This window comes from Procambarus clarkii, chromosome 8 (assembly GCF_040958095.1).
Source record: "Procambarus clarkii isolate CNS0578487 chromosome 8, FALCON_Pclarkii_2.0, whole genome shotgun sequence".
Classification (NCBI taxonomy): domain Eukaryota; kingdom Metazoa; phylum Arthropoda; class Malacostraca; order Decapoda; family Cambaridae; genus Procambarus; species Procambarus clarkii.
This window is the reverse complement of record NC_091157.1, coordinates 8,710,023-8,734,445: the sequence shown is the minus strand read 5'-3', so window position 1 is coordinate 8,734,445 and position 24,423 is coordinate 8,710,023. Positions and strand designations below refer to the sequence as shown.

The 24,423-nt window shown below is 42.6% G+C and overlaps 1 protein-coding gene across 1 annotated transcript; it reads left to right on the top strand.

Annotated features, from left to right (window-relative positions):
* Window positions 1-472: 472 nt before the first annotated feature.
* Window positions 473-24,088, top strand: csul (protein arginine N-methyltransferase 5; the record flags this gene model as incomplete). Its single annotated transcript, XM_045744833.2, is given in 10 exon segments — window positions 473-629; window positions 5,615-5,733; window positions 6,871-7,094; window positions 8,581-8,693; window positions 14,555-14,641; window positions 16,400-16,601; window positions 19,738-19,946; window positions 20,785-20,944; window positions 22,335-22,473; window positions 23,885-24,088. Coding segments are annotated over 10 exon segments (1,543 nt in total), but the record flags the coding sequence as incomplete, so codon positions are not given.
* Between the last annotated feature and the right edge of the window lie 335 nt (window positions 24,089-24,423).

Genomic DNA, 24,423 nt, shown 5'->3' with positions numbered 1-24,423 from the left:
TAATAACATTAATGTTATATGCAGGGGAATTATTTGTGATAGTTCAAATACATTATTAGTATTTAGCGATACAAAAAAATATCTGATGAAATTCAATTTTTAAATTATGCCTAATGTAAAATAATAACACTATAAAGCTAAGCCTATGTATCAAACTAACATAATTGTAAATATTACATAAATCATAAACACTCAATGTTTATTACAAGCACAACAAAGCTCCTGACAACATTTAAGTACATTATAAGGAAAATTTTCTCCTCAAGTATTTATGCGATATCACTGATAGCCTATGTCGAACACGTAATATTTAAATTATTTATAAATAAAAATATTAATATATATATAAAACATACTAGTAGAAATGAGTAACGAAGGCGAAATTCATTTATTAGAAATAGAATCTCGACGAAGATCTAGGAAGATTTACCGCGCGCAACGTGAGCGGCAACTTATACTGGAAAGACTCGTTTACATCACCTCCATTCCCAGAATCAATAAGGAAATACCTAGTTGGCGAGCTTCAGGTTGTTGTTTACAGTCATGGCGGGCACTCGTGTCTCATGTGGCTTGGAATATCCCAATGTTTACGAGCTACACGACAGCCTCCACGACTCGTCAAGAGCTGGGTAGGTGTTAAAGTGTGGTGTAGGGGAGCGAGGCGGCCCCAGCCACTCTTCCCAACATTTGAATTTGATGTATTCAGAGTATATGGTGCTCACTGGGTGGGCTCTTTTGTTATTTTCTTGTTTTTATAAAACTGGGTCTTGAGGCTCGAGGGACTTGTTATTGGTGAGGTGGAGCTGTGTGAATGTTTTCCCAATAACACCTTGCGGAAGGTGTATATTGGGCAGCATGACAAATGACTCATCTCCCTTCCTATAAACTAACAACACTTCTGCAAACCTCCATATCTTCTATACTTTACTTGACAACTGTATTAAATATGCAGGACAAAGCCCTTCTTTACATTCTTTAAGTACACTAAAAAATACTTTGTCTGATCCTGTAGATTTGTATGGCTTGTCTTTTTATTTGTTTAATAATCTTCTCTGGTAACTGCAAAATGAGTCAACTTGTCTGCTTCATCACCAACAAAGATTTGTTCAGCTGAAGGCACACTATCACATTGAGACAAAATACTTACAGTATTTAAAATACCACCCATTGAAAATGCCACTCATTTCTTTGTCATTATTGGTCTCCTGCCCTATCTCAGGATACCCCAAGTGCTGGTTTCAAGGCAAATGGGCATTTTACCTATTTTCTACATAGAGTAATTACAATAGCATAAACATGTAGAATACATTTGTATCCTATTACTCATTATAACCATTTCATTGCAGTGTAAAACTTATGTACTTAGTCACTAGACTGAATCTGGAAAAAAATTTCATATAATCCCTAAGTGATCAAACTTCAATATATTTCAAACTTCAAACTAGATACTTCTAACTTTTGTTTAAAATATCTAGTGAAACAATAATATATTGTTACATACTTTTGAACATAAAATTATTATTTTTGGACCTGGGGGAATTTGACTACTTATCCAGACATGACTACATACCCAATCACAGTTGGGCCCAATGTGTCCAGAAGAGAGGATGTCGAGTGTATCGAGTTTGCTAGCATGATTTACGCACTGTCGCGTTGGACGCCTCTATCTTTTGCTTGGATGTTTTGTAAAAAAAAAAAAGTAATTAACATTGTGTATCTTATCCGCCGGCAAATGCAATGGGTAGGGCTCTTCCCCAGGTTCGTTTCCGGAGTGCCCTTGGGTTCCTCGGATAATAAATAAATTTTTGGTGATTCTTTGTTTTACCGTAGTGTTGGTGTAAGATGGGTTGTGATAGATTTGTTCTGATCAACCACGCTGTTACTCGAACGTCGAGCAGCAAGAAGCCACGTCTAAAAATCATGTTGACCAGACTACCAACCAAGAGGCCTGGTTAGAGACTGGGCTGTTGGGACTTAGATGATCCTTGGAATCATGTAAAGGTAATCAGAATGTAAGGTACTTACTTACCTAAATATGCTTGAAGGTTATTATGATGATATTTCATTACACCATTCTCCTGGTGCAGCAAGTGAAACCTGCTTTTGCAGTACTAGTGGATGTAAACCCACAGTGTTCATATATTTTATTGACCATAAGGTGGGGTGGGGAATGGTTGCCAGAAATTTAAAGGGTCAAATGAAATCCATTATGGAATGACTTGGCTTTGCTCCATATAGTTTGTCATAGCGAGTTCACACTGTAATTCATTTTGACAGCCAATGTTGGTAAAGAGCTGAATTTGGTGCATGTGTATGAACATACAGTACTGTATTATATATTACCCAAAATGATGCTTTTAGCTGTCAACCCTTGTCATCCTACAGCTTATAAATCTGCCAGAAAATAAGAGAATCAAATACTGTATAACCCCATAAATTGTATAACATAAGTTACCATTATATGTTATGTATGAACAATGCAATGAATCATAGAAAATATAGTACTGTAGTTCATATTTGTATATTTAAAGCATTCCTGGCATTTTGTAGCTTTGTTACATGGACTGATGCAATCGTATAGATTTTTATTAGCAATGATGTACGCCGACCATCTGGATACAGGTGACTTTACCTTAGTGCTCAAATTGCCTCTGGTATTGAAAGTTTTGGTGTTTTAAGATTTTAAATTCTGTTCTTATTTGCCAGTTTTCCATATGCTGCTGCTGATATACTTTTTATGTGCATTTTTGAGTGTAATGTTTGCTCCCATGTCTTTACCTCATTCTGATACATGTAGTTGCCTACCTCTTCTGGTGTATAGTTTCCTTCCAGTCTGCTTTTTGTTTTCCCCATCTTCATTATTATCAACTTCTGAGAGTTGAAATTTAGTTGCAAATTTAATCCTTTCCAGGTGCTGCGCCAACTGCTCCTTGATTTTTTTCCCCCAGTACTTTGCATAGGATGAATGATAGTGAGACCGGTCTGTAATTTATGGCTTTCTGACGATTCTCTTTCTTTGAAGATCAGTATTACATTTGGCATTTTCCAGAGTCCCAGGAGTGCTCCAGTCTCTTAACGTTTTGTTGAAGATTCTAATTAGTGGACTACAAAGTAACTGCAGCTTCCTTTGGCAGCCATGGGGTAAAGTCGCCAATGTCCAGCCACTAAACGTAAGTTATTGGTATTAAAATCGGACTTGCAAAATAGAAATAATACCTGCAAGGAAACACTGAGGGTATCTATCGCAAGAAAAGTTTTTCTGTAAAAATGACACGACAGTGACCTCTAAATGCAATGTGTATTTAGATCAGTAATAACCACAATATGTAAGGGGGCCCAGGTATAACGTGGTGTACAAAGTGTACTCGCCTAGTTGTGCTTGCGGGGGTTGGGCTCTGGCTCTTTGGGCCTGCCTCTCGACTGTCAATCAACTGATTTCCTTCCCCCTCTCAGGAAGCAACCCTTAGCAGCTGTCTAACTCCCAGATACCTATTTACTGCTAGATGAACAGGAGCATCAGGGTGAAAGAAACTGCCCATTTGTTTCCACCTCTGCTGGGATCGATCCCCGGACCTTAGGACTACGAATCCCGAGCGTAGTCTACTCAGCCGTCAAAGGCATCCAACAAAATGGCTTCTAGAACTGAAAAACAAGAGTTACAAGAAAAGGCTAGAGACTTAAATACACCAAAGCTAGAAAAATAATAGGAAAAGAGGTGATGTGATCACTAACAAAATAATAACAAATCTACCAAATTGACATAGAGGAATTCCTAAAACCATCAACTTCAAGAACAGATGACACATATTCAAGCTAAGAAAATAATGGTGTTGAAAAAAGTTTCTTTTGCAAAAACAGTGGTAGACGGTTGGAACATGTTTAAGTGAGAAAATGGAGGCAAAAATTGTCGGTAGTAATTTCAAAGAGTTATACGCCAAAGAATACTGGGAAGACGGACACCGCGAGCGTAGCTCTCCTCCCGTAACTACACTCGGGAGCCTGTCTATTTACACTACAGTATAAGCAGGTTCTTGGGGCACACTTTCTTTCAATCTAAAGAGTACAAAAACCTGTCTTGACTGCATAAACGTCGAACATACAGTAGGTATATTTTACACATAAATATAATATCTACACTAAAACTTTGAGTAACTGTTGACCATACCATAATCCTATCTTGCACAGCAATTTTTAATGAGACTTCCTCCAGGGTTTAAAATTCTCCATGTCTAGTGAGAAACGACTCATTCAAGTGTCATGAGGTTACATTAAAGACGAGGTGAAGCTCTTACTGGAGTACATCGCAGTAGACTGTGAGCCGAGACTGACTACCTTGATGACCTAGGTTAACATTGCCTTGGTCTAGTGGAGCTGGCGGTTCCGATTGCTGAGCTCACCTTGCACCAACTGTTGTGAATGGCAGTCTGAGGGCCAAACAACACTCAAACTCCTGTCTGACTTGACTCATTTGTCAAATTCTTACCAGATTCAAACAACATGGTATGACTAATTTACACTCTATACAGTACAGTATATCTATATGGTAGCATTCTGCAAGATCCCCTTCATTAGCTTTCCTTTGTTTAAGTGCTGGCCATTACTAGTCAGACTAGCCAGTGCCTGATCTTGCCCACTGAGAAAGATCATCTAATCTCGATGTGAGCCACCCATAAAAAGTGAAAATTTCACAAGACGCCCAAACTCCACACGAAGACCCCCTCCTGCTCCCTTTCACCACATGGTTGCGACCCAGCCCACCCCCAGGCACCCCTCTCTGGTGTCTTGTACCTAGTTAACTGTTTGGATCTTTATATCTGAGGGTGACCATCCTGTGTGCTGTCGACAACAACTTTATCACCAGAACTGTCTACTGAAAGGAGTCAAATTTCTCCATTTAAAGAGACTCTTGCATCAGGTTGTGTTGTTGTATTTGGTTGCCACACAAAGCATGTTGACAGGGAGAATAGTACAGTATGTAGTTATGTGCAGAGGTTGTGCCTGGTTCCAGCTCATGTGGGTGGTTATGGGGTGCGGAGTTTGTTAGCTGGTGTGTGATGCTATGCTTTGTGCAGCCTTCTAAACCCCTATGCTGATTGCATCATCATGAATTGCCCACTTCAGAGTCTGATTATGCAATATTCAGCATGCCTGATGGTTCCACCTATTGTTTAGTTCTCGTGCAACTGCAGTAGTTTTGTTTTGTTTGGAATTATATTTATTGTTACACCTCAAGAATAACAAAAATAGGGGAAGAAATAGAATCTGGGAGAGAAGGGAGATCTGGATTTTTAAAGTGCCATTGCATATAATATTACTATATTGCACCTCACTTGCTCCTGAGAAATGTAGCCCAAGATAGCCCTATGGATACAAAGGCGTACAGGCTGCTGAGTCTACGTAAATTGCATCTCGCTGACTTGTCGCTTTGCGTATGTTGTGATCTGATTGTGTGTTACAGGAATACTGTATAAGCATTTGTGATGTGTACATGGTTACAAGCACAGTGCACATGGTTACAAGTACAGTACAGTATGTTGAAAAACTCCAACATTTGGTTTCTGTGGCTTTGCCAAATGTTTGTATGGTATTTTTAACCACATTTTTCTGTTTTCAGATATGACTTTATATCTGTTCCTCTTGCTCACCCAAGATTCACTAGAGAGCATGTGGAAGGCAAAGCTAAGAAGCGGTCTGGAGCCTTCACTCGCTCGGATTTACTCCTTAGCAGTTCAGGTATGCATTGCTGTTAACTTTACTGATTTTAAAGTTAGATTTATTTGTTCCTCCTCTAGCTATTAACCACTGCACTGTGCAAAGCGTGTTGAGGCACTAGACAGGTGGTGCGCAGAATGCCTCATGGCGGGCCTCAGTACCTATGAGGGCACTCATAGGTACTGTACAGCGTAGCACTCAAAACTCCCGCAGCTACATGGGGTTCACATCGGCTTCCTCAGGGCTCTCGTAAATAGACGCTTTTTTTTATTTAATCATGGGCAACATTCCCCAGGTGTGAGGGGCCTCAGTACTGAGTGAGTTACCAAGGCTGGTGCACGCAGCATGAACTAACAGCACTGCTGTTCAGCTTATGACCACAGCATTGCCTAAAAATGTCAAAATATGTATGTAACTGGTATTATTTAGCCATGATAGTATTACAGAAGAGCCTGACTGTTATAAAGACTGTGTACAATGTTCAGATATCAGAGATTCAGAGCTGTTGACAGCACTAGCCACAGCACACTGCCATTATTTCGTCCATCTAAGATTCTTCAAATGACTTCTCGTGTTCCTTTACAAAATAAACTTGTGGAAAATTATTCATTTGCAAGATTTAGCGACCAGGATTCTGATAATAGCAGGATTGTGGTGAGAATTAGAGATGTGAGTAGTATGGTGGTAGGAGTAATCTTGGTGAGAAGGGAGGGAAAAGTGGCGCCGTCTCTTAGCTTCGTCTGCTGGCTGCTGTGTGACATGTCATGCAATTTTTTGTTGCAACAATGTTGTTTGGACACCATACCAGCTTAGTTGTACGGTTATGGTGAACAAAACATGTAGATACGTATATATAACATGTGTATATAGTGTAATAAAACCACGAACAGTATTGTGGGAGGAGGAATGTTGGCGAGTTAGGTGTTGGAGTGCAGAAGGGCTGGCTAGGTGTGGCAGCCCACTCTTGCTTTTTGGACTCGCCATTCCAACTTAGTGGTTCACTATGGTGAGCAAAAATGTAGATACTAATATATAATGTGTGTATATAGTTCTTTTTTTTTTTTTGTAAGAACCATGCAGAAAATTGTGGAAACTGTTTATACTATATTATTTTTCTAACTTTTTATTTGATACCTTTTATTAATTTATAAATTACAGAATGGAATAGCCTGATTGTGGGCCGCATTAGCCCAACTGCCATCCTGAATTTGGAGTCCCCAGTTAACAGCCTACGTCATAACAGTGAAGAAACTATCACACAAGAACTTACCTTTGCTGCCCATTTGGGGCTTCCTGCAGTAATGTTCTCTCTCTCGACAGAGAGGTGTACGAATATCGCAAGAATCATTCACAACAGAGTTGTCCAAGGTGTATGTTATCAGGTATGTTTACATTATGAAAGTTGCCATTGCTTTTTCAAATTATTATTATGCTTAGTTAAAATTTAGTGTGTTTTGAATTACCCAGTATTAGGGTTTACAGTTTTTCTGGCCTAGGAGAGACTACACTTGGCCATCCCATCGAGGGAAAGGGTTGCTGGCGTGGAATTCTGTACCTGGCTATACAGTCTGTATCTGACTGTACCCCACTCTGTACCTGGCCACCCCAGGTACATAGTTTCTTTTTTTCTCTCTTCCTCCTTTGTTTATAATTACAATCACTATATATATGGGAAGGGTGAACGAAATTGGTCAGGAAGTTAATCAGTTACAGGTGGCAGAAATTGTGACTTTTTGACAACATATTTACAGATTTCAAACTGTATTCTCTTTGTCTCTTTAAGTTGTATTGAAGAATGGAGACCAGATGGTGGTCTTATCACTCATTAAAAGTATAATTATTATCTATCCCTATATATATATATATTTTTTTTTTTGGAGGGGGGATTATTTTGAACTTTATTTCAACACATATGACATATATTTGAACTACTGTACTGTATTTATTGTCGAGAAGTTTACCTTCATTTTTCTCTGAACAGGATTTTTAACTTTGAGACAAACTGTTAAATTCAGTTTCTGAGCAATTCTCATCATTTTTACATATTATGTGGAAAGTTCTTAGTTCTAAGGTTTCTTCAATTGCGTTTATTCATAAATGTATAACTGAGAGCTACAAATTTTTACGTCTAAATTTTGCACATATTTTGAAGGCCAAAGTGACTATATTTTATTACGTTCTGAGCCCGGTTGGAGCCGGGAGCGGACAGCACACTGGACTTGTGATCCTGTGGTCCCGGGTTCAATCCCGGGCGCCGGCGAGAAACAATGGGCAGAGTTTCTTTCACCCTATGCCTCTGTTACCTAGCAGTAAAATAGGTACCTGGGTGTTAGTCAGCTGTCACGGGTTGCTTCCTGGGGGTGGAGGCCTGGTCGAGGACCAAGCCGCGGGGACATTAAAGCCCGAAATCATCTCGAGATAACTTCAAGATAACCTCAAGCCCATAACGAACAAAATAAAAATTGGTGAAATATTAAATTCGTCAGCTTAATTTGAAATTGTGTAATTTTCAATTTTTTTAAATAAGTTTTTATTTTTGTTTCCTGTTCACGTTATGAAATTGAGCCATTATTGTTGGAGCTTTTACCATGTAGATTATGCACAAAAAAGTGTCTGAGGAAAGTTGAGAAATCAGTCTCCTAGCCCCTTTAAGGTGTACAAATTAAAAGCTTTTGTTTGCCATTTACAGTGTAGTAGTTTGAATGTAAAATGTTCCTAAGTGATAAGGTGTGATTGTTTACAGTAGTATTTGTTTGCTGCCTTGCCAAAGCCTCACACCACCTGTGACCTTTTTCACTGTAAGCCTCAGCTGTATTATGCATGCTATATAAAAGATCCTCAGATTAATGAGTTCTGATAACTTTACAGGTATGGGTGAGAGTTCCAATGCAGGCACCAGAGGAAATTGCAGCCCAGCATCGCTCGGATAAAAAAACTAGCGAAGATGGATTTGACATAGATACGTGGGCTTGGTGGAACAGGTGAGAGGCTGGGTGGGACAGGTGGCCTTAAAAGTGCTTGGGCTGAAAAGAATTGCTGGAAAATCTTGGATAAATGGCACTAATCAAACCATCACTAAATTATCAAGAGTATTGTACAGAGTATTTAGATTAATGATTCTCATCTTTTGTATGCTTACCTACCAGTAGTTGTGTGCTTACCTAGTTACCTATTGGGAGCTAGATCTAGCTCTAGAGCCCCACCTCAGTTAATGTACGTGACATTAATCCTTTGTGGCATTCCAGTGCTGTTCTGTGAATGGCAGTTCTCTCGATCACAACTGGCTCAAATTTCTTCTATTTGTTTCCAGATCTCACTGCATAGGATTATTTCTTTATACTTCTCTACTTCATGTTTCCACCTGTAATTACCCAAGTGTAGTTACTTAAGTGTAGTTACAGGATGAGAGCTATGCTCGTGGTGTCCTGTCTTCCCACCACTCTTTGTCATATAATGCTTTGACTGATAGTTTTGGCTTCTACCACCTTCTCACCTAACTTGTTCTAACCGTCTACCACTGTTTGCGAAAGGGATTTTTTTTTAATATATCTTTGCCAGCTTTGTTTAGTTGCTGGCAACTAATTTTTCTCTGCCTACTGGTCGGCGGCTTGTAATTTTCTTTTCACGTGTATGTGTGAATACACATGTACATGTGTACACTGTGTGTGTGTGCACATGTGTATGTGCATACACGCGTGTGTGTAACATACCTTGTGTGTGTATGTATGTGGATGTGTATATACGTATGTATACATGTGTATATGTGTGTGTATTTTTTTCTTTCGGAAGGGGCTCTGTTCCCTTCTCTGTTGACGGGGCGCTGGGGGAGCAGCTTGCTCTGTTGACTCTCGCATGGTCCCGCAGTTAGTGGATGCTTTTGGTTGTCTTCCGGCCTCTGGTGGTGGCGGTGGACGGCTTTTTCCCCTTTAGGGGGTTCAGGGCTGGCGGGGTGGGCTTCTTCCCCTGCGCTTCGTCACGTCATCTTAGTGGGTGCATTGGACGTGGTTGATCCGCCAGTCCTTCTGGGGTTCCTGTCTGCTCTTTGCAGACATGGGCCTGTCGAATCTGCGGTTCTTCTGGACTTCTTCAGTCTGTGCCCTGGATTCTATGCCCTCATCGGAGGACTGTTGTCTCCTGTCCGGCTTCTGTTGGGGCCGGGTGCCTGGATGGTGGCCCTAGACCTCCAGGTCAATTCTTGGCACGTTCCTCTCCAGTTTTTCAGGACAGTTGGTGGTGGGGCTTCAGGCTTGCTGCTTTTGTTGCCTTCCTTATTTTGTAATTGGCACTTGGTGTATTTTGCATCTTTACCGGATCTTGGTGCCCTGTCTGAGTCTGTTTGGGATTCGGTGCCTGGCCTACCTCGACGACTGGTTGGTGTGGGCTCCCAGTTGGTCCGCTTGTCTGCTCGCCAGGGGTGTGGTTCTTTCCAGATCACCGGGTTTGGTTTCCTGGTGATCTGGAGGCCATTCCATCTGTTTCCGTCTCGGGTTCGGACCTGGCTGGGCCTTGTTTAGGGCTCTTGCACTGCTCCTAGTTTTTCCCTCCAGAAGTGTTGCTACGACTGTGGTCCCGCCTTCGGCTGTTCATGAGGGGGTCCTGGGTTGCTCAGCGGTTGCTCGAGCAGTCATGTGGGAATCTGAACTTCGACGTGCTGGTCTGCCCGTGGGGTCAGGTTTGACTTTGGCGTCTGTTTGGTTCCTTCGGAGACTCCCCTTCCGCCTCTCTTGCAATCGTTTGGTTCATTCCTCCGGGGATCTTGTGTTGGTGCTGTGTCACCAGCTTCCTCTTTGGGGTTTTCGGGGTTCTGTGCCTTGGCACCTCCCCGAGCCTTTGCTCGATGTGTTCACGGATGGGTCATCTCTCGGCTGGGGCTTTGTGACCAGTGCTCACCAGGTCGGCCGGGGATGGTGGGGTCTGTCCGTCTGTCAGGCTCACAGCATGGTTCGGGAGTTCGTGGCTGTCTAGTTTGCGCTTCGGAGGGTTTGGGTCACTCGGTGCTCTACCATTCGGCTCCATTTGGACTGTTCTCTGGCAGTTCTTTGCCGGAACCACAAGGTTTCTCTTAGGTGTTGACCTTTGGGTTTGGTTCCTTAGAGTGGCTCGTTTGCTGGACTCTCGGGGTTTGGCTAACCGTGAGGTTCATATCCGGGGTGTGTCCTGTGTCCTGGCAGACAGCTGTCTCGGTTCATTTCTCTTTTCGCAGATTGGCCAGTCGTCGCCGACTCGTTTCGTTGGCTCTGCCGGACATATGGACTCCTGGCCATGGACGTCTTCGAGTTGGGGTGGTCTAGGTGTCACCCATTTTGTGTGGCGCTCTTACCCGCCTGCGAGGCGTTCATGGTGGATGCTTTTCGGCAGGACTGGTCGAGGTGGTGGTACCTGTTCCTCTTCTCCCGGTCCAGTTGTTGCTTCGGGTTCTGGCTCGGTTGGAGCCCATTCCTTCGAGAGTAGTCCTTATGGTTCCTTGGTGGCCGGCCCAGCTTTATTTTCAGACGCTGCTTGATAGGTGTCCGAACCCGGGGCGTTTTCCCGCGGCTCTGCCTCTTTCGGCAGGTCGGATCGGTCCTGTACGTGACTGCTTCGGCCTTCTCCTCAGCTCTTCGCGTCTGGTATTTTGACATGGGTATCACCATCTCTGTGGTGATTAGGTGGCTTTGTTGATGGTGTCCCACCTGCAAGCTTCGTCTTGGCGACAGTATGACGTTCCTGGTGTTTCTATGCACTTTTTCTTGCTCTTCGTAGGTTGTCTTCTCTTTCGTATCGGTTGTCTTGTCCTTTCTTGGGTTTTCAGGACTACAGTTATTTGATGTTTCTTACTGTCACCTCATTTTGTGTGGCGCTGGCGGAGCCGCTCCAGCTTGCGTTCGGGGTGGACGTCACATCTGCCGCGTTTCGTACGCTTTCTCATGTTTTGTTTCACCTCTGGCCTGCTCATGCGTCGCCTGAGCCGTACTGGTCCTTGATCAGGGTGCCTTCTTATCTTCTCCTCAGTTTGTGATAGCCCCTTCGGTTCAGGCTTCTGCTCTTTGGTACTGGTGGTTGGTTTATACGTTTGCAGCCTTTCTCCATCCTGGTGACGGTAGAGACGGCTGTTTTCTGGATGGGTTCTTGGGTTATTGATGCTTGATTGGTTTGGCCGGGGGTGCGTCCTGTGTTGTCCGGTTGCGCTTTTTGCCGTTACCTGCGTACTGTGTCTGGGGATGCGCTTCGGGTTGATCCGGTTCCCCTCGTTCCCTGTTTCAGAGCTCGGGTCTCCCAGGTCGTCAGCAGAGTTTTTCAGTCTTCCAGCCTGTGGTCTGTCCTTGCGCCCGTGCTGTTCGGACGTTTGCAGCTTTTGCTGCTGTGTTGGTGACGTCTAGGGCTAATTTCGGGCACAGGGATTTGAGGGTCGCACAGGTTCTTGGCTGCCCATTCTTTATGCGCGTCTGCTCCTGTACATTCTTGTTGCCTTGGGTTGCAGGTTGCAGCCAGTTGTCTCGACTTCGCGTTGAGGAGTTTGTGGCTGCCCCCTCCCGGGTAAGTCCCTATTTTCCTTCTCTTCGGGTATGTTCGGCTTCTCTTTAGGGGCCTCGTAGCCTGGTGGATAGCGCGCAGGACTTGTAATTCTGTGGCGCGGGTTCGATTCCCGCACGAGGCAGAAACAAAGGGGCAAAGTTTCTTTCACCCTGAATGCCCCTGTTACCTAGCAGTAAATAGGTACCTGGGAGTTAGTCAGCTGTCACGGGCTGCTTCCTGGGGGTGGAGGCCTGGTCAAGGACCGGGCCGCGGGGACACTAAAAAAAAAAAAAAAAAGCCCCGAAATCATCTCAAGATAACCTCAAGATGTAGCTCCAGGGAGTCGTAGGGGCTCCCCACAGAAAACCAGCGTTGAATGTAAGGAAAAGCCATTTTCTGGGTGAGCCCCAGAGGCTCCCCTGGCAACCCTCCCTCCCACCGGTCGGCAGTTTTTCGCGTTGGATGAAGCTTGGCTTCCTAACTGAAGCTAGGCAGCTGGCGCAGTAGGTCCGGGGCTCCCCCCTCCCCCTCTCAGGGCGAGGAGAGCTGCGCGGACGATCGGCGCAGCAGTAAAGTGTGATGTTTGCTTGTTTCCTTGGGATTGTAGGAGTTTCTACCTCTGTTCGTTTTTTTTGTTTGTTTTTTACCACGTGGGATTTGTTTTGTTATACCTACCTTTCTAGGTGCCTAACCCCGGTTGATGGCAGATAAGGAAAACCCCAACCACAAGGGGGTTTTCCAGGGCCATTGCTCCCTGAAACCTTTCTGAAGGGGCCAGGTTCTGGCGCTGGTCCCTGGTAGGTCTGAACTTTTTAGCTAATGTCCCGGTCTAATATAACATACTTTAGCTTGATAAGCTCCAGGGAGCCTCCGGGGCTCACCCAGAAAATGGTGTTTCATTACATTCAACACTGGTTTTTTGTCTTTTTGATCTCTGGCCCTCTTGCAATTTCTGTTAAATTAATCCTGTTTCCTAGTTCTGCATCTCTGCTTTGGTATAAATTTGTTTATTCCTATATCATATATTTCACAAAACTTGACATCTCATTTACTTCATTTCTTAACGGCAAGTCTTTCCAGTTAAATTTCTTAAAAAAAAGTTCTAAGTTCTTTATAATGTCCTCCGGAAATCAGGTTTTTCAACTGCTTCAACCTCCTTATTTTCTTCCAGATTATAAAGCATTGCATACCTTATTCCCAAAAAGACATGGTCACTTTTACCCAAGAGAGGAAGGTACTGAATGATTTTTCAACCAATTTTTTCACTTCCCTTAGCACATTCCTGTTATCTCGCTTATTTTTCAAAGCCACTGCACCTTTATATTCCTTGGTGCACCACTCTTTATCATCAACCTGTACTACAATCCTTGGGAATTTTGAAATATTCAGGAGCTCCTCTGATGCAGGTGTTGACCCAGTGGGTGTGTGTATATATGTCCACTCTTTGTTGTTCATCACCTAGAAAAGATTTACCATGAGGTGGTTCCAAGGATCAATGTTCCGGCCTGCCATTTCTTTTCATTCCAACATTTCCTCTCACTACCACCCCTCTTGTTTACTGTTTTACAGATGTTCTTTAATACAGCTCCATATCTTCACAGTTGATGACCAAACCACACATCAGAAAATGAAGACACGACGTGTGGTTTGGTCATCATATCTTCAGCCACGTTATTGTGACTCGTCTCTTGCATCCTCCCAGTTATCTCGGTCTGCCTTTCCAACTGGTGAATTATGTGAAATATTACCGTTTCTTCCATATCGATGTAGTGCTTCCAAAGTACTGTACGTTGTACATAATGCCATCATGATTTCGAAGGATAAAAATACATTTGAATTGGCATTTGTTGGGGTTTGAAGAAATATATTTCGGAGAAGAAAATAAAAAGTATTCAGAGAAGACCTTGTGGTTTCTCACTGAACACTAATATTATCTTCTACCACCCCCATACTTTTGTACGTACACATATATATTTGTTTTATTTGAACTTTGTTACAAAAAAAGGAGTTACATATAGGGTACAAATATGGTTATCATAAGTTGTCGAGTTCCTCCAGCTCCTCAGATGGCGGGCAGGAACCCTGAATGCAGTGTGCATTTCCCCTCTGTATCGCCACGCTGAGGCGCTGGAAAAGAAAGCTGGCAGTTCTAGGGTCCCTTGTTGTTTCAATGAGCTTAGAACCCAGTTCCTTAAAAAAACTGGTAGCAATTTACCCCAGGTGCCGTGTGTGTGTAATATATATTATATTATATATAATAAATATTATGTAAGCAGAGTGTTTGCTAAGAGTTTTGCATTTTGGTCACAGTAACATTCAGATAATTACATATTTTTACCCCTTGCAGGTTTCACACTATTGCAAATATTCAGAAAAAAATTGGCTTGGCTCTGGAAGTTTCGGCAGATCTCCCAGACCAATCTGTTATTGACAGGTGAGCATGCGTTTTACTCTTCCAAAATTTTTTTTTTAGACGAGTTGACTAACTTATATTTTTGCCATGTCACTAAATGGTCAGTCATCATTTACCGCATGATGCGGTGAATCAAATGCACCCCACGTAAAGCCAGAGCAACCTCCACCTCTACAGTAGCACCCACCCACATATGTCCTGTGTGTGGGTCCAGATTGGTCTCATCCCCGATCATCTGACACAAAGCCACCGATCTTTGACGTGATATATCGACTCTGAAGGATGAACATCATTATCATCAATCATTCAGAGCTATGTTAAATGGCAGCAGTTCTTTTCTTCAAGTTAAGCCTTATGGAGGACTTTACTTCTGTGGAGTAACTTATTTTTTTTTGTGCTAGGCAATTAGTCTATACAAGAAAAATGGATGTGTGAAATAGCAAATATATAAACCATCTTATCATGATCATCACATCTCTGTATTACATGAAGTCGGCAATTTTTTGTGTGGTATCAGTGTATGGAGGAAATGACTGCCTTACCCAGAGGCCATCTGATGTGCATAAAACCAAAACAAATACTTACATATTTTTTTTTTTTTTTTTTTTTTTCCCCATTCAAATCAATAATTTTATGAGGAAATATTTTTTTCTTGTGCACAAGAAAGCTTGTGTGGTTTCCTGCTGCCTATTGGATGGGTAACACCTTTCACCCTGAGGGCCTGCGGCATGTATTGTTGTTGGGTCTCGGTATTAGATCTTCCTCCATTCTCAGGATGGGGTTTATCTGGTGGCAGCTGCTTTAAGGAACCTGGAGAGCCAGGTCCCAAATTTGCACAGTAGAATAACAAAATACTGGAGCAAAAGGTACAGAAGGAAATGCAGAATAGAACCAGTGAGGAGTAGAGGTGCCATAAGCACAATCAGAGAGCACTGTCTTAACATCAGGGGTCCACGGCTGTTCAATCCCCTTCCAGCAAGCATAAGAAATATTGCCGGAACGATGGTGGATGTATTCAAGAGGTACTTGGATAAGTTCTTGCAAGAAGTGCTGGACTAACCAGGCTATAATAATCAATATGTGGGCCTGTGGGCCGCTCTAAGCATCTGACTGTTGGACCAAGTTATCACAAGTAAAGCCTGGCCTCAGGCCGTGCTCGGGGAGAAGAAGAACTGAAACCCTCGCCGAATATGTGCAGTAAGGTAATTGTCAAGAAAGAGCACAAGGCCAGTGTGACTACATCCCACAAATTATATCCATTCCATGATTATATTATAAAATAGATATAGTCGTGCAGTAACTATATCCCATATGACTGTATCCGTTCACTTGAAATCGTCAGTACAGCAGAGGCCTTGTTTCTTGCAGGTTGGCATTAGATCCTCGATGGTCCAAGTGGTTAGGCACCATTAGTCTTACAACCTATCTCATATCCTTGTCCTCATATTCCTCCCAAGGGCCATATATTTATACTGGCTTAGTGTTCTCGCCTCATAATTATCCATATCTCGCAAGGAAGGGATATGAGGATGGGGTGAAGAAATGATTTCGCCTTGTATCTTTATAATTTCCATGATTTATATTGAAGATGTGCAAATTGTGGAATTTGCGGTTCTGTTAGTAATACTTGTAATTCTTGTAAATTTGTCAGTTAACCAGCAAATCATAATTATATTTTACCTAATATAAGTCTGGAAAATACTTCTTTTCATATGGTTAATAGTGTATCAAGCTTAAACTAGTAATATAGTCTTTAAATATGTATTGTATTTATTTCAGGTGGTTAGGAGAGCCTGTGAGAACTGCTATTCTTCCTACATCTATTTGGTTAACTAACAAGAAAGGGTTTCCTGTTCTCTCTCGTGCTCACCAGCTGTTTATAAAGGGACTATTTAAACTGCACGCTCAGTTTGTCATATCTGGACCACTCCGACATCAACACTTCAAGTTATATCAGCAATATCTGGAACACATTATCAGGGTAACTATTCTAGAGTTCATATTTTTGTGTGCTGCTTATGTAACTGTTTTGTTGTATGGTCAGCTTGCTATTTAGTGGAGAGAACAGAGGTGTCATTGCCTTTCTGGACAGCATCCAAGGTAGCTCCACACCTATCAAATAACACCAAGCTCTTGCAAGTCATAAATAGCCTTTCCTGAGACTAGCGGCCAAAACTTGGTCCACTCACAGCAGCACGGGAATTGGAGGATAAGAAGTCACTGAGGATAAGACAAACAAAGCAAGCCAAAAGTATAGAAACAAAATGACTCCCAGCAGTTAGGTAGTTCCATTGCTAGTTCGACCACCCCTCTACCACGTGGCAGCACTGGGGACCTGGTGGCTTGGGAGTGAAACATCCCCAGTTATTTGGTTGGTGCTACACGGTGATAATCCACCTGTTGCCTTGCCCATCAGGCCCTGGTATATATTCAGATAAATGCTGGCAATAGCTGGCTACATTTGGGCTTTGTCCTGTGGGGGCCATTTGCTTCTGTATTGTTCTACTTTTAGTATTATTGCTTTATGTGGGTATTTACCGACATCATTTTTTATGTGAACTCGGCAGATGTTTTCCTCAAGCGGCACGTGTTCAGGGCTGTCTTCCCCAGGTGCTCGCTGACAGGATTATCTTCTCTGGAGGGGTTGGGAGGTGTGCCTTAAGTGTGCCGACCTCTTGTGGAGGGGTGCATCTTCCTGATAATATGTGCACAGGTCTTTGACTCCTCTGCCTGGATCCATCTGCATATAATTGTGGCATGCCATTTGGCTGCCTTTATCTCTTAGGGTGTGTTTGGTATTAATTTATTGGCCTGTGACCCTGCATGCCTGTTGTCCTAGCTTAAGTGTTTTCTTTAGGGCCTAACAAAGTCCCTGTTGTGGTTGGTGTTTTCACTGGGTGCAAGTTTGAAGGATGTACCTCGGTTTCACTATATTCTGATGGTCATTCCTGCTGCCTGTTGGATGATTGATACCTTCCACCCTGAGGGCCTGCAGCATGTACAGTATTGTTGTTGGGTCTCGGTATTAGATCTGCCTCAATTCTCAGAACAGGGCTTATCTGGTGGCAGCTGCTTTAAGGGAATGGTTTCCCATATGCCTTGTTTGCAGCTTTGTGTCTACGTGGATGCCCCAAATCTGGCCTCATTGTGTTCCTTTAATTCAGAGTCAGGAAGGTTGGTGTTATTGTGCTTCAAATTTGCCCCACAGTCTCCCTTCCCCCCCCCCCCCCTCCTCCTGGCCTGTTTGGGTTATTTCACCTGGCTTCCAATCCCCTTCTTGGTTCCTCCTTGGGTGCCAGTGTTTCTTGAGGTTAGCCCGTTCTGTGTTGGCAGCAGAGGTAGTTGAGCCGATGCTTCCTGCCGGGATTCTGCCACCTTCTGTTTATCAGAGAGGTGTAGTTTGCAGCTTGGAACCTTCCCTTACAGGAGATGATTTTCTGCATATGGTGTCTGTATTTGATTCTCAGTCGTCTCTTCAGTTTGGGACTTTTCTCAAATCTTTGATTTTATTGGTTCTTGCTTCTAGATGTAGACTGGGGTAGCTTCTTATTTTTCTCCGGAAGTGGCAGTTTTGTTCCTTAGACCCTGGTATGCAGTCATTTGCAACCTCCATTTCTGGCTAAGAATGAGTTGATGGGCTTCTGGAGGGATTCTGCAGTTATTTGTTCAAGGTTTGTTCAGCCATGGGTGCATAATCTCCTGTGTCCGTTTGTGGCCTTTCATTGATATGTGCGCACTACTCGACTGGAATAAGGTGATGGATGGTTTGTCGATCTGGTGTCCCTAGTTCCAGGTCATCTACAGTCAAGTTTAGCCAGCCTGTGGTCTACCTTGAGGGCCCATAATGTTTGCAGCTTTGTCTGCAGTTTTACTACTATGTTATGGGCTGATATTTAGACTTGGTTTTAGCACTTTAAGACTGCTTTGGTAGCACGTTATGTGCTACCAAAGGCAGTCATGTGTGGCATTGGGTCAGGTTACCCGCCACTGGTTTCCCCTTTATGGAAGGTGTGTTCTGCTGCTCTCCTCCACTCCTGGTGAGATAAAAAAAAAATTGGTTATTCTCTATGGTGTGATAGCAACAGGGAGCCACTTTGGACCCTATCTAGAATCCCAGTATTGAATGTACGCCTCGTTCTGGTTGGTCATAGGTGGTTAGGTTTACCTGAATTTTGCTCATGGCTTGATGGGGAAGGGTTCTATCAGAAGAAAGCTCCAAGCCATTACAGCTATATAACACTTGAAAGGGATCAGGATAAGGATTTGCGATGGGATGGGGAAGGAATGGTGCTCAACCATGTAGACGGTCAAAAATTGATCGCTGATCTGCATGAAGTGAGACCTTTGCTCTATCGTCCAGCTCATATGGTATGAGTGGACCCAGCAGCTCCCGGTGATGCCACTTGGTAATGGGGAAGTGGACCTACCTAATTGCTGGGGGTCTCATTTTCTCATTTGTTTACTTTAGCCTGGCATCTGTTTTTGACTTGCCTCTACCTTTCTGGTGGCTGTTTTCTTTGTTAGTAGTCTAATATCCTCTGCTTTATGCCTCTGTGAGGGGTCCAGATTTGGCCTCTAGTCTCCGGTAGGTTACTGATGACTTTCAAGGGCAAGGTGAGAATTAATAGGTCTGATGCTATCAGAAGTGGCAAGCAAGCTATCAGAAGTAGGGAGCCGGTTAGCTGAGCGGACAGCACGCTGGACTTGTGATCCTGTGGTCCTGGGTTCGATCCCAGGCACCGGCGAGAAACAATGGGCAGAGTTTCTTTCACCCTATGTTCCTGTTACCTAGCAGTAAAACAAGTACCTGGGTGTTAGTCAGCTGTCACGGGCTGCTTTCTGGGGGTGGAGGCCTGGTCGAGGACCGGGCTGCGGGGGGGACAAAAAAAAAAGCCCCGAAATCATCTCAAGATAACCTCAAGATAACCGCAAGGCAAGAATTGGCAAGCAAATTTTGGATCCACTAGAAAGAGGCATTTTATTACATTTAATGCTACTTTTTTAATAGTATTCCTGCATTTATGTAAACAAACTTCAGAATTGTCATATTTATACTAGCTCTTGATGCTTTACTATTTTGTGAAGTTTCTTTAATCTTTCGGAAATGTTTCTTTCAGGCGCAGTTAGAGATGGACCCACTGACAGACTTTGCTCGTGGATATGAGGACTACCTTCAGTGTCCACTACAACCTCTAATGGACAACTTGGAATCTCAAACTTATGAGGTTTTCGAGAAGGATCCAGTCAAATACTCCGAATATGAACAAGCAATGTATATGGCTATTTGTGATAAAATTCCCGAAGAAGAAAAGGATACGAAAGAGATGTATGTAGCTGCAGCTTTACGTTGAGTGTTATATGCTCCAGGGCAGCATGCTGAGGATTGGATTAAAGATGACCCCAAAAGTAGTAGTTGGGGGTTTGTAAAAATTTTAAAATGCTTTAAAGTAGGCAGGATAAATTATCCTATTATAGTGGATGTGTGATTTAAATGTTGGTAGCAACGATAATGTTAATTAGAGGCAAAATTGTTAACCTCCAGGAAGTCAGTGTGCCCACTGACACTAAATCCGTTCCTGGAAAACGGTGGGTTATGGGACAAATAGTTACTTCCTTGGCATAACAAAGTTGTACATTACAGGATTACCTTCATATAATTAAATAAATACTGTTTACATAAGTGGGTAGATTTGTGACATTTTCTAATAACATCAAATATACATCTCTAGAGACCTCTGACAGTCACTCTTCCACTCAAACATTTATAGACATTACCTACAATGTCCTCCCAGATATCTTACAAAAGCTGTCCCCTTACCCTGATAGTGCTCACGAGCACGCCTTGCATTGTGAGGGTTAAATGATGTCATGGAATGCACTGAAGACATATTAAACAGTAAGGTACTATTGTGGATTGATGCTGGAGTGTAATGCTATTGATTCTCCGAGATGGTGTTTAGTATCCTAAGATGTGTCGAGTGAATGGGCATGTGGATTATCTTCTTTATTCCCTATATCTTATATTGTGTTGCCTCTGTCAGATCCTTCCTATCTCTTGAAAATGGAAAATGTTTTTTTATACATATAATATTGGTCAGTTGTGGATGCACAGACACTTAATAAAATTTCAATCTTATCGAGGTATTTACATGTGCTTTCTTCAGTATCCTGATGGTTGTGGGTGCTGGTCGTGGCCCACTGGTAAGGAGAGCTCTGGCTGCAGCGAAGGGAGCCAAGAGAAAAATTAAAGTATATGCTGTAGAGAAGAATCCAAATGCTGTGGTGACACTTCAGGCACAGCAGGATGAAGACTGGGGAGATCAGGTACTGTACTGTAATGTTAGTGTTGTGGGGCTCAGGTACTGTAGTGTCAGCGTTGTGGGGCTCAGGTACTGTAGTGTCAGCGTTGTGGGGCTCGGGTACTGTAGTGTCAGCGTTGTAGGGCTCGGGTACTGTAGTGTCAGCGTTGTGGGGCTCGGGTACTGTAGTGTCAGCGTTGTGGGGCTCGGGTACTGTAATGTCAGCGTTGTGGGGCTCGGGTACTGTAATGTTAGTGTTGTAGGGCTCGGGTACTGTAGTGTCAGTGTTGTGGGGCTCAGGTACTGTAGTGTCAGTGTTGTGGGGCTCAGGTACTGTAGTGTCAGCGTTGTGGGGCTCAGGTACTGTAGTGTCAGTGTTGTGGGGCTCAGGTACTGTAGTGTCAGTGTTGTGGGGCTCGGGTACTGTAGTGTCAGCGTTGTGGGGCTCAGGTACTGTAGTGTCAGTGTTGTGGGGCTCAGGTACTGTAGTGTCAGCGTTGTGGGGCTCAGGTACTGTAGTGTCAGTGTTGTGGGGCTCAGGTACTGTAGTGTCAGTGTTGTGGGGCTCGGGTACTGTAGTGTCAGCGTTGTGGGGCTCGGGTACTGTAATGTTAGTGTTGTAGGGCTCAGGTATTGTAGTGTCAGTGTTGTGTTGTGGGTTTTTTGTTTTGGTTCCCAACAAAACAGCACAGTCCTCTGTAACTTCAAATTGTTTTGTCAACACAAAGATAAGTGCTTTCCCTTTGGATTCCACCATAATTCATACACAGTACCACCGAAGCCACCTCAAGAGAGCAAAGTGAGACTTGAATATCTTATAAAATATAGTACTTAGCATGAGCTAAAAATCTTGCTACAAAACAACCCGATATATGCATGTGTTACCTTCACCAGTAGCAACCTTATTGGTTCTGATACTGCCACTGTGCAAAGCACCGTTTTTGTATTATGAGTAGGCTGGCCTGTGGATACCTTTATTGATCGCTCTAGTGCATTCAAAGTGTGTTTTTTTTATTTACAGTATTGAGAACAAATCCGAATATTTTTTTGGGAGAATTATTGTAGACTGCCAACAATTTGTATGAGGCATCCAGAAGTCATGTTACACACATCTTAGAAATTATTACCTTAATGTTAAATGAGTATTGAGACATTTTCAAAATGTGAAATATTATGAATTACTTTAAAAACATTGGTCATGCAATATCCAAACAATTTGGATTGCTCATAGCAAATCTGTTTTTCAAAGCATTAAATGGATTAAGCATTGAAATTTCTTTCTAACTAAAGATAAATAATGACCATGATGAAGGGAGAAGGGTAAGTGACATGCAGCTTTACATTCAGAATAAACTGACTGTGATATGGCAAATATGAGTATCTAACACAGTACGTTTTGATTGTTTTTGGAACAGGTAACTGTGGTATCGTGTGATATGAGGGAATGGAATGCTCCTGAGCAAGCCGATATCCTGGTGTCTGAACTACTAGGTTCTTTTGGAGACAACGAGCTTTCCCCAGAATGTCTTGATGGTGCTCAAAAATTTCTAAAAGGTACAGTACTTCCATTGAATTAAGTATCCCTGGAGAATTTTTTTCAGTTTCCACCATCGTGAGATTACCTTATAGATTTTAGTTTATTTTTCTAAGCTGCCACTCTCAGTTGCTCTTTTAGGTAAGTATCAGACGTGTTATTAGACACATTACGCTTAGTCAAGGCAGGTACTGTACATAATTCATGAAAACCAATGACCACCACAACCCAGGCAAACAGCATGTAAAGGATTTGGGAATAACGATGTCAGACGACCTAATGTTTAGGGAGCATAACCAAGAAAAATGTCTGCCAGAAAAATGATAGGATGGATTATGAGAACTTTCAATTCCAGGGATCCCATCACAATGGTTGTACTCTTCAAATCACTTGTACCTGTCCTGTCTTGAGTACTGCTCAGTACTCACTTTCCCCTTCAGAGCAGGAGAGATTGCTGAAATAGAGGGAATACAGAGAACATATACGGCATTCATAGATGCGATAAAGCACCTAAATTATTGGGATCGTCTATAAGCTCTCCAAATGTACTCGCTAGAAAGGAGACGAGAGCGATATCAAATAATATACACATGGAAAATACTGGAGGGCCAGGTCCCAAATCTATACAGTAAAATAACAACATACTGGAATGAACGATATGGAAGAACTGCAGAACTGAACCAGTGAAGAGCAGAGACGTAAACATAGTGAACACTATAAATATTAGAGGTCCACGGTTGTTCAACATCCTCCTAGCGAGTATAAGAAATATTGCTGGAACAACTGTGGACATCTTCAAGAAATGCCGGACCAACCGGGCTGTGGTGGATGTGTGGGCCTGCGGGCTGCTCCAAGCAACAGCCTGGTGGACCAAACTCTCACAAGTCAAGCCTGGCCTCGGTCTGGGCTTGGGAAGTAGAACAATTCCCAGAACCCCATCAAGCAGGCAACCGATATCTCTCTTTTGTCTTGGTTGTATAAACAATTGTCTTGGTTTATACTGGTAGGAGTTGTATGTTTAATATATGAAAGACTTTATGAATTCAAAATATTTATTCAGATTTACCTTGTGTTCCTCTTGGTTGTGTGGTTAATTTTTCTTCCAGTCTTTCAGTCAATGGATACAAATTAGAAAAGTTTAGATTCAGAAAACATCTGGGTAAATGTTGGTTTGCATATAGCAGTTGTTATGTAGAACAAATTACAGTACTGTACTGAGTAACATATTTGATGTGGGACTTCTGATTGTTACTAGCATAGGTAAGACATAAGTTTAGTTTGATATTAACTAAAACATAATATAATGACTAAGACAAATAGGCCTTCTTCATTTAATTTACCATGTATAGTATTTGTTTAGTCAGATTATTGTACGGTAAATGTCAAGTATTATACTGCCCTCTTTCACTATTCTTTCCTGGTATTTTTCAGAGGATGGGATAAGTATACCCTGCAGCTACACGTCGTTCTTGAGTCCCCTCCAGTCGCCCAAGCTGTACAATGAGATCAGAAATTGTCGGGAGAAGGACAAACATTTCCTTGCCCATTTTGAGACCCCATATGTGGTGTACTTGCATAACAAAAAGGAGCTGGCGCCATCACAAGCACTCTTTACCTTCACTCATCCAAATAAAGGTAAGTGTAGGCACACGAGGGCTCAGCCAGTCACGTAGGTGCACAAATGTTTTGCTCACTTGCCTCTCCAAGTATGTCCTAACATTTTTGTGTAAATACTATTAAATTTCATCAGCTGTTCTAAAACAACTGCAATTAAGAACTATTTGGGATATAAGCTGACTGATACTCTTAACATTGTGTCAGTATGTTGAATAGGATTTATATTTAAAAAAATTATATAAAGTAATGTGTAATTATCAGATACACTGTTATGTTTATGAGCAATCAGCTATATATGTCAGGCCAATATAAAAGCTTAGCCAATTCAACAGCCCATCCTCCGAATAGACAGT